Source organism: Pararge aegeria, chromosome Z (genome assembly GCF_905163445.1).
Source record: "Pararge aegeria chromosome Z, ilParAegt1.1, whole genome shotgun sequence".
Classification (NCBI taxonomy): Eukaryota; Metazoa; Arthropoda; class Insecta; order Lepidoptera; family Nymphalidae; genus Pararge; species Pararge aegeria.
Window position 1 is genome coordinate 7,050,250 of NC_053208.1, and position 15,899 is coordinate 7,066,148.

Genomic DNA, 15,899 nt, shown 5'->3' on the forward strand with positions numbered 1-15,899 from the left:
CACAACTTTCTTTTATATAAATTAAAGAAATAATCGTAATAATATTTGAATTACCGCGAGTGTTTGTGTCATGTGATGTCTGTGGGTATATATCATTAATATAGCTCTTAGAATATATTTCGATAAATAAGGTTAGTTAAATGTCGATCTAATATTAAGTGTTTTAATTCAATGATTAGTTTGCATTTTAAATACGCAGGTAACATTTGGTTCAGTTCAATTGAATGATGTTAAGATCATTCTGATTATGCATTATTAAATACGACGACGGTTAACATAAATAATTAAATCTCTCAAAGTCACATCTTATATTTTATATATAATATATGTCAGTTACGGCAAACGTATTTTATCGATGTTTCTGATACGTACCGCTAGGATGTGGGACGTCCACCCGTCAACTGTGTTTCCTGCCACGTATAACTTGAGTACCTTCAAGGCAAGAGTGTAAAGGCTATTTCGAGGCAAGCGTGCTCCAATGTAAACCTTATCATTGCTTTCTAAGGGGCATGATTGTCGTCTTGCGCTGGCCTATCGTTAATAAAAAGAAACCTTCCATTCCGCGCTTGGGTAACGTGGTGGACTACGGCCTACCCATCCAGTTCTGGGTGAATACCCAAACTTTTAAGTGGACTGGTTCTCTTATGTAAGAGGCCAGAAAGTGACCCAGAAGTGGGTGCGGATGATGATAATGATGATTATATAAGAGTAAAACACTGAATCTTGCGAGACTTAACTTGAATCTCATAGAACTGGATAGAAAAAATTTCATGACCCCACTGGCGGAGAAGTGGGTGTTGTAGCCTTAAGTAGGATATATATACCGAGATTGAATCCCTTTTTGGGTCAATTCGGAACTATCAATTACTTAATATGCTCGGTCTAGTCGTTTGGATTAGTAAATACTGATTAAGCGCTCCGGATTAAAACGAACCTTAATTGCGATCAAAACTTTGTGCCGGGAGTTTTTAATGCAAATAATGGTATAAAAGATTTTAGCGCTTTAGAAAACTGCGATCAAAATATTGACATTCGATCCCGCTCGGCCCTCACCCCTCGATGCAATTAAGGGTGCAATTTTTAATTACTAACCCTAAATTGGTCGCTTGGGGTTTCACAAACCCCACGGCGAGTTTAAACGCTGGGTCTCTGAAATTTAAATTTACCGCGCTTATCCATATAGATACATAAACGCGAGTGGCCGTTATATTTCATTGCACTATGTCGTATGTTATTGGGCTTGGTAAACGTAATTGAAGTTCACAAAACCCAGCGAGACTTTTTACGTTAAGCCTTTAGCGGTGGAACGTTATTAGCATCTAGTGGGTGCAAGGATCTAATTAACCTAAAAGTAAAAAGGAATATATAATAGACTAGCTGTGGCCCGCGACTTCGTCTGCGTTTGATTTTGTTTTTAAAGTATTCAGTATCGCTAAGCCTTAAATGAGTATAGTAGTATGACTGTCATGTGACTGTCAATTAATTATAGACAAATAACTTGCAATAGAATAAAATTGCAAATATAATTAAAGATCTAAGCTATCCTATCTCTTAAGTTGGACCAGACTGCTCACGGTGTGCCAATTTAATTTAAAATCGGTTAAGTAGTTTAGGAGTCCATCGCGGACAAACATCGTGACAGGAGATTTATATATATTAAGATAGATGTAAAGCTAGCTTCATTACGGCCGTCAAAGCGTGCTACTTTAATTTTGGGCAAATTTTTAAAAGAACCGATCATCTTTCATTAATAGGTTTGTCATGAAACAAAATACAGACCTGTATGCGAAATCTGAATGCTCTTAATGCTATAAAGTGGTCAGCAAAGATCGCAATATGGTTGCATTTTGTCAAAATTGTCGTGTGGTCACGATAACGAGCGAAATACTTCACTTATCTAGTTGTTATTTTTATATCTTTAGTATTTTGAGGAATAGAAGTCTATTACTTTTCACGGCATAATTAGATGTAGTTTAATTATTATTTACTTAATGTAATAGTCTCAATTTTATTGTAACGAATTAGATTATGAGGCGTGCACTTTAGATTTTGTTTTTAAAAGCATTTTGAGCATTTGTTATCCTAGAGCACTATTTTAAGTAAATAAAAACTACACAATAATAAGTATTACACTGGTTGTTCTTCGATTACGGTATATAGTAGGTAAGCAATTTATGCTCGTCACAATAAAAGAGCTGATGATCAAATGATAGTGAAGTGCTGGGACTGCTGGTCCTCAAGCATTGACACCCCCCGGCTTCGGAAAAGGAAATATTTTGTAGAAGGTCTTGAGCAGTTTGCCTGTTAAAATTTTTTTTAACAAAAAATATACAACATTTTCATGTCGGTGCCAATTAAAATGTAGAAAGTTACTATGTATAGATCATATACTTTGTATTGTATTTCATACAGTAGCAAAGGAAGTACTGGTAACTTAGAAAAGTTATAGGTGAGTGCTGGGATTCGAACTCGCCCCCCCCAGATAGTGAAGTTGATTCCCTACTGGCTGTCACCGTTTTACATATTCAACCGCTTAACATGTTTATTAAGTTGTGGTTTATTGGTTTTTTTGTAAGTTTTCATTTAATTTCTAATTGATAGCAGGGTATCATTAAAATTGAGCTTATATCAGGGTTTAAATAGACGATTTTTTAACATACTCACCTTTTTACAGTTTTGAATAGTAATTTTTTGGTAAGCTTTTAGGGCTTGTTTAATATATTTAATTTATTTTAGTATAACTAGTACATGCTAAGTTATCGCTTGATTGCCATCTCTCGTGATTAGAGACTTAATAAGCGGCTCATCTCGACGAGGCGTAGACTGTTTAGAAAAAATATTTAAATGCTTTGATTTATAACGCCGCATCGTGGTTGTTTCTCCTTAAATACCACTTCTTAAGATCATTTTACCATACTGAACTCCGTTAAACAGCAGTACTGAATTGGTGTCGGATGCTTTTAAAAGACCTGGTGCAGGTTGTTTAGCCCGGCTGTACCCACTCGTAAGATTTAAATAGAATATTGCCCTCGATGGAGAAGGTAATTCTTTTAACTAAGAATAATATGTTACCTGTTTATTTGAACGCGCTGGAATAAACTATTTTAATCTTACTAGTCCCTTGTCCTTTAGATTATCCTGGACATTATTTTGTATAACTACATGTCAAACAATTCCAGCTTCAGTATCTGATCGATTTACCTGTCTAATGGCCAAAGCTGTAGTCTGCCTCGTCAAATCAAAGCCTATTTGGAAATTATGAATTTCCAACACAGGCTCCCGCTTCCGCTTAAAATTGAAGCCTGAACTCCCACTTGCAAGGCCACAGCTCAATTCAACGTTTGATTAGACCGCCTATAATTTGTAGTTGTTAAGGTTTATTTTGGAGTCACATTGCTGTGAATGATGTTTCGAATCCTTTTGTTCACATTGTGATTTCAATGCCCGAAGCCAAACAATTTCGATCGCATGCTTTGTATGTAACTTGGGTCAGACTACGCATATGGATCCTTAGTTTATTCGGAATCCTGAAAACCTTGAAATGAGTATAAGCTGAAACGAATAGGCGGTGTTCTTACATAATATTTATAGGAAAACTTAATTTTATCTTCGAGTTAAAAGTTATCTTATCCTAAATATGCTATCTCTTATATAGACAAAAATATAAATAAATATTTGTTTGAACGCGTTAATCTCTAGAACTATCAGTCGTATTTGAATAATCTATTTTTACATTTGATAGCCTCAAAAGATATTTTTAGCTATTATTACTTCACGCTACGACCCCTTCGGTGTAGATAATCAATGCTACCCGGTAGGACGGGACATACTGTGTAGCTTAATAGTAATTTAACTGTAGGTGTAGGTGAACGAAATACTCGGCATATTAGTACTTATGTATTTTTTTATCTACATCAACATCAGTCATGTTGATCATGATTATGAATTTCGAATAGACATTGTTTTGTTAGCAAGCTAGCTAGTAAACGGGTCACCAAGTGAACACCGCCGCCCATGAATATCAGTGCCAGAGAAAACTCTAGGGTTCTCATATTAATTTCTTACCAACTTAAAAATAGTTCGCAGATAGAATAAAGACGGTGATAAATTTATCGGTTCACGAATGATTAACAGAAAACGTTAAACAAACGATCATTTCACCATTACAAAGGTCGTATTTGTAATGGTGAAATGATCGTTGACTAATCATTTTACAAAAAATAATTTTACATATATTATATTCGCAAATGTTTTATTTTGCAAATGATTTTAAATTATCATTTTAAAAATAATTATTTTTCCGAATTCGCAATTTTACAAAATAGTACATGGTAAATTATTATTTGATAAACAGAACAGAAAATGGATGTAATTTCAAATATGGTCAAATCATTTACAAAATAACATAATAAGATATAAAATTTAAGCAGAAATAGTAACTTATATATAACAAATATCAATTTTTAAGGGACTGAGAAAACAAAGTAGGAGTAATCATCACATTACGGGTCACCTTCTAGTGAGGTTCCAAACGTTTGAATAATTTTAGTTTAAAATTTTCCTAGTGTATTTAAAAAAAAATCTATACACTCACTTGCAACACCAAATTATGTTAATACGTATGTCCATACGTCGTAGAAACTGCTTCATCATTTGCTAAAATCATATACATAGGTATATTAATGTGCGCTAGCAAGAAAGTTTACATCATATGACGCAAAGAATACAAGCCTGAGCAAAAGCGAAGCTAACATAGGTTGTAATAAAGATCTCTTGTTATGTGAAGAACAGAATATGAATTACAGTTTTCCCTTATAACAAGATGTACCCCTTTGTTATCGCTATTTATTATTAGTTTTTTATGTATGTATGCACTGAATTAACCACATACAGAACCCTCATTCAGCCATTATTGTATGCATTATATTGTGTCCAAAAACAGTGAATACGCCCTGCGCACGTTTCGCTTCACACCCACGAAATGTTGCTAGCCTTGTGAGCTCATAACATATTCTCGGAAAGGTTAGGTTAGGGGTGGTTATTTCTTTGTAAACCACCCAGAAAAGGAACCTCGCAAACGGGTCTCCGTCGACTTGAGCCTTTCACCGCAGTTAGGGTCACTTTCCTCCCCCCCATAAATTTCCTCTCCCTTCCTCCTCCCACTTTTCCCATTTTCCCAATTAATGGTAAACGTTTAGAACATTTGAGGTAAAATAATTAGTGTCAACTGCTAAATGGAACGAAGTGATTAACCAGTTCGAGAAACTACTAAAGTGGTATGGTTTTTGATGCTTCAATATTTGTCGTGTACACGGTTTCTGGATGTTCTTAAATCTTAAGGAAGTTTTCTTAAATATCAGCCCTCCAACAACTCCACCTTCCCGCGTTAGGTTCACTGTCTTTATTGCCATCCACTTGCCAACTCCTGATCACACCAGATGTTAAGTTTATGTTGATGCCTAGAAGATGTATATTCACTAAATTTAATGTTATCAAATTATAGGCTGTCTAGGAAAAGAAAACCGGAATGGCATTACAAATCTTTGCGGTCTTTATTAGGAACGGGGAGACAAAGCTTTGTGTATTTCAAACTCGTGATGCTAGCTCCTTTATATAATTTGTAGATACCTATCCGATAGACTGGCAACCTTGCGACGATGCTTCAAACTTTGAAGTTTCGTGTAAAGCTTTGAGAGATCGGTCTGGTAGTGAGTTTGAGTGTACCTACAGAAATCTAAAAGCTCGTCGTCCTTTGTATTATTGTCATACCTACTCTGCTAGCACAAGCTTTATGCTTCCCTAGTACGAAAGGGGTATGTCGTCTTGTGTAACATGGCGAATCTTAATATTCCTTCGTATACATTGTCAAAGGAACCTTTGTGGACGCTCAAAATGTTGAGTCAGTAGACGCAGTCAAAGGTCAACTAATACAGATACGATTAATCCATGTTAAACCAGTGAACTTATAGTAACATATTAAAGCAATGTATAAATCAGTTAAGACCAGTATTGCGTTACAGTTTTAAAGAGTATTACAAATTACAGTTGATGTATATATGTTCTTTTACCTCGCATTAAAATAACTTTCAGGATTTTTAACATATATTTTATCAAATTTGTTTAATTTAATATAAAATAAATAAAAAAACTTCATAAAATTATAAAAGTGCCCTTTTTTGCTCATATTGGAAGATTTTTTTCTACCTAAGAGGGTATGCATCTACCTGCTTAATCCGCACCCTGGTCTAATACCGTGCGCCACTGAGTGCTTGTAGAGAAAGCTGTGCATATAATATGTCTGGTTAATATTGTACTTACTATCCGTAATTGCACGCGTGATCCCCTAACGCAATAGGCATTATATAGCCTTGCTGCTACCGCACTGAGTAGTTCTACATAAGAGGGCTACAATGCATAAGTATTACATCCTTACATATGAAATAAATTTGTATTAAAAAAAAAAATATATATTGATGTAATCCATGTATGTACCATTGCCATCTTATAGTTAGTTCATGATCCCTTTGCAAAAAAAAAAACATTCGTACAGGATCCACTTTTCATCACCGGTAATGATTCGATTTAAAATCCCTTCATTATTGTACCGGTTGAGGCATGTAACAAGACGACGCGTCGAAGTCGAGAAGTCGACGCGTTAGTCGGTTTTCTGCTCTCAATTCATGAGGTACCCACCTTTCAAGCTCTTCACCTTCGAAATTTGCTTCAAGTAAATTAAAACAGTTTTATCACTAACACCACAGCCTGCAGCTAGGACGTGCTGCAACAGCCTTCACTATCAACTTGGTTCTCCAGCTGTTCACGGGGCTTGTTCTGCAGGTCGAATTTCCAGAACGAAAAACGCACTGTGTTTTCTTTTGCGACAGCGCCGCTATACACAGCACTAATCCTTCGTACCGTTCCTAGAGCATTGGTGCCAATGCAAAGATTGTTACTCGTACTCGTAAAAAACGTAATATTTCAAGTTTTCCATTTTTTAAACTGAATCAGGTAAAAAAAAAATGAACAGAGTGAAAGACAAATCGATAAGGGTTTTCAAAAAACAAAAGCATGAGTAAATAGCTGCATAAATTTGAAATTGGAAATCCTAACCAAAGAGAGGATATTTGAGATCAAAGTGGCCAGTACTAGAAAACACCAGTTTCATATATAAGGACCTAATATTACATTCACTGCGCTAATTAAACTAAACTTTGAGCTAGAGCAGCTTTAATATATTAAAGTTGTATTCAAATTAAACTGGTCACAATGGTCTGCAGAAATTTCAATATTTGTTTAATAATAATTATATTTAACCAATTATAACAACCACAAAGTAGTTGAAAGAATTTTCTGTGAACACCAATTAAAGTCTTATTTATACATCTGTATGATTTAGTTAACACACTTTAAATACATAAGTGCCTTCTGTGTTTAAACCAAATTATACAATAAACATATAGGGCGATAATAAATCTTTAACCTCACACTTGCCTACGTATTTAAATTAAATAATACGATAGAAAAAGATAAAAAACTTAAATCCGTTTAGTGGATTATTATTTAACCATGTAAAATTCATACACTGGCTGATAAATTATCCTTCCTTCCTTTGACGTCATTGGATAAAGAAAACTTGAACGAAATTATGAACCGAAAACTATGCGACGTAATAGGAATTAATGAGAAGCTACTTTAGGATGTTCAATGAAAGGCCCTTTCATATAATTCCACTCGACCCAGTACTACCACTTTAAATTTCTCCATTTCGACCCATTTATAATAAATATGAAAAAATTTAAATCCCCTTTTCGATGCATTGAATAAAGCTGGGCTAGGCATAATTACAAATAAACTTCAAATCAATATTGGTAAGCCGTTACGTAGGACTATTAGTAGTTTTTGAACTACGAAACTTATGCCTATTTTCACTAACGATGGACAAGGCAATGCCTGAGTGAGTAAAGCATACATTTACCTTTCACCAATCGATTTTCACTAGGCAACTCATATAAACTAACTTGTCAACGATTCTTGCTGCAAGGTTTGCTATTTTGTGTTTGTACTATGATAATTTTCATTTTCGTATTGATTTAGGGTAATTGATGAAAAATGAATTAATATTTTTTTCATCCGTCAAGTGTCAGTTTACGAGATGTCGTAACTTGATATGGCGTCTAACTTCGTTAGTCATCATCTAAGAGTGGTGAAACTTTTTTTTTTCTCTAAGCATCCTAATCATAAGTTGGATTCATTTTAAATGAACGAGCATTAAAAATTTAAAGTTCGTTGTTCGAAAGCAGATTAAGACGTCTCCTTACAATTTTTCGGATCGGATTTCAACTTATTTTTTATAGATAAACTAATGTCAATCTTGTTTTTAACAGTTCTTTAATTAATTTCCACTAACATAACGGATTTTCTACCTCAGCTTAGTTAAAGCCTAAGCTTTAGTAGTTTACTGAAAATCAATGTAATGCTCTTGCAAAATTTCAGCCAATTTCCAGACAAATGAATTTGCGGTGTATTTTAGCACCATCTACGAAAGGGTAGTGTATTTAACAGTTCGTCGAACTTTCCCATTAATTTATCCGATCTAAACTACCTCTGTGCAATATTCAAAATGTATTCGGTTAATTACGAGTGATTGTAATTTTAGAGATGGAATTCATTTTGGAAATAGTTTATTCAATATAGTAGGTAAGGTAGGTAGCCATTAGAATAATGCTAAGTAAAGGACCGGAACAGTTACCCTGACCCTACGCGTCGATCGCCCGCCCATGCTATTAATTCAATTTCACGGACTGAAAAGTCCACTGCTGGAATAAAGGCCTCTCAGCATTCGAGCATCTGAGGTACAAGAGTTCAATGGGCTAGAGTCACTTAACTCTTTCCTAAATAGCATAATAATGTTTATATACATATATTTTTATGTTTATACACATCACCGTAACTTTTAAATGCGGTTTGAAATGAAATAATAATAATCAAGCTTTACACAAAACCTCACAAGCTGTTAGGTCTGACTATATTTTAAACTGACAACTTGTAATATATCTTCTCCATTTTTTAGTATTTATTATATTATGTATTATTTTATTTGTGTAGTTTATAATAAATAAATAAATAAACATACTACGACAATAAACACATCGCCATCCAGCCCTAAATTAAGCGTAGCTTGTGTAAGAAGATACCTGATGAATATTTTTTTATTCATGTAATTCACATAAATACTTATAATATACAGATAAATACCCAGACACTGATAAACATTCATGTTCGTCATACAAACATTATGTTCGAGTTGTGGGAATCGAATCCACGGCCTTGGACGCAGAAAGCAGGGTCGCTGCCCACTGCGCCAATCGGCTGTCTTAGTTTATAAATTCTAAGTTTATGTATAATTTTGTTGATTGTGCGCCTGCATTCCGCTTTTCTTTTGTTTTTCCTAATTCTTAGGTTGCCTCTAAAAATCGCTACTAAGCGATAAGAATTTTTGTATTCTGCATTTATTTTTGAGTTTCTATTTTTATTTTATTTTCTTAATTTGTGGAGTGGTGTGCAAATAAAGAGTATAAATAAATAAATAAAAAGAAGAAATAAAACCTCATCTCATCTCAACTACTTGATACAAGATGTCTAGATTAACGATAAGAAATTTCAGGTAACTTCTGCTTCGGCGGGTGCACGATGTTCAAGGCGCAGACCATCGTCGAGTTCATCGAGAACGCGGTCGAGACGTCGCGCAGCGGCCGATACCTATTCTTCTTGAACCTGCGGCCCGTGCTCGGCCCAGTGCGGGTGCAGCTGCTGTACCCAGTTTCCAGGTTCAAGAGAGTGCAGAGCCTGCAGCATATGTGCAGGTAAGTCCCACAGGCCTCGTTTTCATAGGAGTGACGATTTTAGAGCATAGACCCACCATGCAGCTCCGATGCGGGTTTTTGGGCTGTAGCGACTATTATGACAAGTTAGTTATAATCACATGGCCGAACGGCTAACCTTGCTCTCCGAGCCACGAGGGTTATCACAGCCTGTACTGAAAATTATTTAAAAGAGAAAACGCAATACCTTACAATATATTTTATTATTATCAACACGCAGAATTAGAACCCAGGACCGCGTGACTTGTAGTTTTACATGCTATCCACTAGACCAGCGAGGCAGTACATGGTAAAATCGATTTCTACGCGCTCACCCTATTCCGGAACTGCGAAAAGCATCAATGACAAATGAGAATGTTAATGCCATTTTTTGCAGCTGTTTGGTTACGTTGTGCCGAAATAAAACTTCTTACCCGCGTACATTAAAAAATAAGAGGTTTTTATTTGTGGGGTTGTAAAAAAGGACAAAATCCAAGTAATTGTAATTTTAATCGACCGCCTTAATAACATTTATAGTTAAGAATAAAAAGTTCGAGACACATTTCTACCAAATAAAAAAATAAGGTTGAATTTTTCATTAGTAAAATAAAATTACATTATGACATACATTCTAACCTTCGTATTAACATAAGTCCTGAAACTTAGAAGTAACATAAGTGCCAAATGTCTAGTTATGTAGCCATTTATATTTTTTCATTCGTAATTAGTCAGTTAATCAGCGACTGAGTGCCACTCCGCATTGATACTCACATATTATGTACTCGTAGTGTATGTGCCGGTTGCGTAGAGTCGTACGTTGCTGAGTATTGTAAATTTTCATTCTATTAACTTTGTAATTAATTTCGAATGTACCTTTGTTACGGACTACAATAGCTGTTCCTGGAGTCACGGTAATTATTGTTCTCTTGGAAACGTTCATTCACCCATTGAGCTGTGCTGTGTTCCCCCGAGGCACGAATCTATAAAGCAGTACAGATTTTACGCATGAGTTATAGATTTTGAGCTTCACTCCACGGGAGAGGCATTTTGACTGGTAAACAAAGTTGTTCAGTTTACAAAGCAAAAACGCTAGCCTTTTGCCGGGCATTGTTATCCCTGACGATCTCGACATATTCTGCCACGATGTTCTCGAGCTAAAAAGCTAAAGCTTAAAAGCGGCTCTACAGTTTATTACTAGTTATACTGAAAGTTCTGTTTTAACTATCCTTGATTAAAAGTAAAATAACTCTAGATTTTGCAGATGAAATTTTCCTACCATGTTCTCATAGTGCCATGCGATGCCCGTCTCTTAAACCCACCCTATAACAGCAGACTGGAAAATACTTAATGCATGCAGTGTTTAATTCATTATTCATGCGGAGTGACAAGAGCCGTTGTTTTTGGTGGTTGCACGGCATAGATAATAGTACATACAGAAGTTGCATTCCTTTAATCTTGAAGAAAGCATCCGTTTTATGCACCGTAAAGATCGTACGCTCATGTTTGTCCGCGTGTCGGACCTTTTTTTTTTTTTTTTTTTGCCTCAGCGTAGTCACACATACAACGGCAGAAATGCAGGGTTGTTACTAATAATTAATATAATATACCTGTATTTTTCTACCTTTTAATTTTTCGGACTGTTAAGTTATTCGCGCATTCTTGTAATGATATTACACTTCTTTGACGGATACAAAAAAAAATTAAAAGCTTTTAAACATTAAATAACATTTAGCTATTTTTTTTATAGCGTAGTATAAAGCCTAACCCCCCTCCTTTTTACAAGTAATTATAATGATTTTACGAAGACTTGAGAATATATTTACATAGTTCTAAAGTTTAGTTTAGTTTCAGAATACATGCTAAAATCATATAGTAATTTTGTCGCTCTCGGTTGCCTTAATTAGGTTGCCCTTTAATATAGGCTCAAGCGGCCAGTTCGTTGGGGCTGAGTCACAGAATATGTAATAATAATAATTATTAACGTTAGGAAATGATTTCGAAATAATTATATTTTACTAGCTGTTGCCCGCAACTTCGTCTACGTTTGATTTTGTTTTTTGATGTGGCATTAAATTTGGTTGTAGATCTAAAAAAAATTAAAGTATTCAGCCTTAAATGAGGGGTTTGAAGGACAGAACTCCTCAGCGGACAGCAGGTCCGCTGAGGAGTTCTGTCCTCTATCTCCAACCAAAGTTTGGGCTTAATTAAACACATATTATAACCTCTATAGTACAATCATAATTATTTAAATCGGTTATAATTTGTCGGAGTTATGGTGTAAAATCGTCAAACACTCATCCCCTCTCCCAAAGGAACCGAGCTTAATGTCGGGATAAAAAGTTCAAGTTCAGTAATTCTTGGAAGTGTTAGAAGTATACAAAGTTTCATGAGGATCGGTTAAGTAGTTTTTGCGTGAAAGCGTAACAAACAAACTTACATTCACATTTATAATATTAGTAGGGATTAGTAGGGATAGGGAAGTAGGGATAGGGATTATAATTATTATCATTATTTGAAAATATTTACTTATAGTTCCGCGGTATTTAAAATAGGAAAAGTACCATTTGACTTATATCAGATATCGCGCAACATCAATATTGACAAAAGTTTTCAATAGGATCCATCACGTGAATCCCGAAAACCGACAAGATTACTTTCAAGCCTAAGTAAATAACCGATAATTGCGGAGAAAAGCGACATAAACACAACAGAAGCTATTACTAAAAAAAAATACAAATACGCGCGTGACGCTGTAAGTAATTAGCACTCAACTGAGTTAACACCGACGTCGGGCTCCACCTTTGTAGGTATAATTTCTGAAGTAATGTTCGCAGTAAAACAGACATGGCTGAGTTCACTTGTTGCCTTACAATGTAGGGATAACTTTTTAGTAAAAAATGAATTTCAATTTCTCAGGGCAAAAAATGTACGTGCATATTATAGCAGAATGCTCACGTCTGCAAAGTTTCCACAAAGGGCTTTTAAAATGCCTTTGGCGCTGAAAATGTCCTTCCACAAAGCGATCACTTACTTACGTGTGAACTGTTTGCTGAAATTTTTACCAACTTCATGAATAATAAGACGGAACTACACAATAGTATATAACTTTATATAAGTGCTTATGAGTTTGGCAAATGTTCTCTTGAACGTTTAGATTACGGAAGCATGAGGTTTTTCACTAATCAACTGTCTTTATGTTTGTCTCTGGTTTGTATTCTTCCGAAAGGTTGAAATGATTTTGACGGGACTTTTTATTCGCATTATAAATCTTAATAAATCTCGTAACAATGATTAACGAGTTTTAATACCGACATAACTGTAAGTAATTCAATCTGTTCGTCAAAAATACAAAGTTTTTCGTATTTCCATTATAAAAACCGAACTGCTGTACGTATCATGTATCAAATCAGATTATAAGATGCATTGAAAAATTACTGCTTTTAAATAACAAAACTAAATGTAAGTTTGTAATGTGTGCCTTTCCTTATTGTGGCACTCTAAACTCAAAACAAAATGAACATATTTATAAATTAAACTTATTAATCTATAATTTGACATACCGTCATAGCGACGCAATTTTTTATTTTGACATTAATAAATTCACGTCATCATTTGTAATGACAAGAGATAAATTGTATCTGCCTAAAAAGTGTAAGCAGCAGATAGCGTTTTTACTAGCTTATAATTTAAATGATACTGTTACAACTGTTGTAACAAAGTCTATTGACACTTTTACAAATTGTACTTCAAGTACTTCTATTTCTATTACTGACCCTAGTACTTGCGCTAGTACTATTAAGAAATTTAATAATGATTTAAACTAGTTAATAAGACAACGGAGGAGCTCTGCCATATGAACATTGTACACCAAAATATACAGAGCTTCACCGGCAAAGAATTAGAAATAGAGCTGTTTGTGGAGAAACTCAATGTACATATTTTGTGTATAACTGAGCACTGGCTCACTGGTACACAAGTAGCAGTAAACATCGATAACTTTATATTGTCAAGTGCGTTCTTCAGAAGGACTGCAATTCACGGTGGATCTTTAATTTTTGTACGTAATAATATAATTTGTAAAGAACGAAAAGACATAGTTGGTCTTTCTGTTGAACGCATTGCAGAACTGTCTTGTGTGGAGCTGGAGCGATTTATAATAGTGAGTGTATACCGACCCCCTTCAGGTGATTTTAGCGATTTCGAGAATGTCATGGAGGATGTACTAAAGCGTTTGTGTCTTTCTACTAAAAAAGTAATTGTATGTGGCGATTTCAATGTCGACATTTTACTAGAAAATGCAGCAACTGCTAGATTGCTTAACTTATTTAAATGTTTTAATTTGTGTCACACTTTTAGTGAACCTACTAGAGTAACTGCAACTTCAGCATCCTGCTTAGATAATATTTTTTTCAATTGTGACATTTTAGATAAAAGAATAATTAATAATTTAAGGTCAGATCATTGTGGTCAACTTATTACTGTTTTAAATACTATCAATAAAAGCAGACAGATTATAAAGTGTAGGCCAATAACTAAGACTAAATTAATGCGATTCAAACGTGAAATTACTGCGAAAATCCCTGGTATTGCGTGCGAACATTTTCATCCGGACAGTCTTTATAGTGCACTATTTAATACTATAAACAACGAATTTAATAGAGTATTCAACTTTAAGCACATCAATGTCAGTAATAAATTAAAATTTAGTGACTGGGCTACTGTAGGTATATATAAAAGTAGGGAGAAGTTGTATGAGCTGTATGATGAAAAACAATTTAATCATACTCCAACTTTCGTAGAACACGTAAAAAAATACTCTAAAATATTTAAGAATGTTTGCACTAATGCGAAATCGCAACACATTAAATATAGTATAATGAAATCTGATAACAAAATACAAACAACCTGGAAAATAGTTAATTACGAGTCAGGAAAAACTAAATCTCGTGATGTGGATTTTGAACTTATTGTTGATAACAATAAAGTGACGTCTGACAGGGAGGTTGCTAATACTTTCGAAAACTTCTTTCAGAATGTTCCCATTTTGTTAACAGATTCTCTAAGCTCTTCACCAATAGCAGCTCAGCGTATATTGAGAGATAATGTTAAAGAGTGCAATGTTTTATTTAATTTTAAACATATATCTGCAATAGATATTGTAAAGAATTTCAGGTTATTAAAGTTGAAAAAAACCGGTGATCTGTGGGGTATGTCGGTGATGGTCATTTCTAACATTATTGACGTTATTGCCCCTTATCTAGCTGTAATTTTTAATGAATGTGTTGATATGGGTATTTTTCCGAACCTAATGAAATGTAGTAAATTAATACCCCTTTTTAAATCCGGTCATAAAAATGACCTTAACAATTACAGGCCTATTTCAATCTTGCCAACTCTTAGTAAGGTCTTTGAAAAAATTATACTTTATCAACTTTTAAATCATTTTAATGTAAATAACTTACTTCATCCGGAGCAGTACGGCTTCACTAAAGGTCGTAGTACAACGGATGCAGGCGCAAGACTCATAAAGCATATTTACGATGCCTGGGAACGTTCGCAGAATGCCATTGGTGTTTTCTGTGATCTGTCCAAAGCATTCGATTGCGTTGAACACAAAACGTTGTTATTAAAACTAAGCCACTATGGCATCAAAAACGTTGCACTCAATTTAATTGCCTCTTATCTAAGTGATAGAGTTCAAAGGGTATGCGTAAAAGACATAAAGTCTAAGGGATCATCTGCCTTAATGGGTGTCCCACAAGGCTCAATTTTGGGTCCCTTATTGTTTCTGGTGTATATAAATGATCTGCCACACCATGTCAGGGGCACTTGTGAGATTGTACTGTTCGCAGATGATACATCTCTCATTTTTAAGACTGATAGAAACAAAGATAATTTTGACGACGTAAACCGTGCTTTGTCACATGTGTCAGACTGGTTTACTGTTAATAACTTACTTTTAAATGCAAAAAAAACTAAGTGTTTGGAATTTGTTTTGCCTAACGTAAAAAAAATTGATAAAAACATCATAATAAATGG

The 15,899-nt window shown here is 34.7% G+C and overlaps 1 protein-coding gene across 1 annotated transcript in view; it reads left to right on the forward strand.

Moving 5' to 3' along the window:
- LOC120636074 overlaps nucleotides 1–15,899 on the forward strand; it is a 111,910-nt gene that overhangs the window by 46,659 nt on the left and 49,352 nt on the right. Inside the window, exon 5 of the mRNA XM_039907357.1 lies at nucleotides 9,665–9,863. Within this exon, the coding sequence (XP_039763291.1) occupies nucleotides 9,665–9,863 (199 nt within the window). The remainder of the gene's footprint in view (nucleotides 1–9,664; nucleotides 9,864–15,899) is intronic.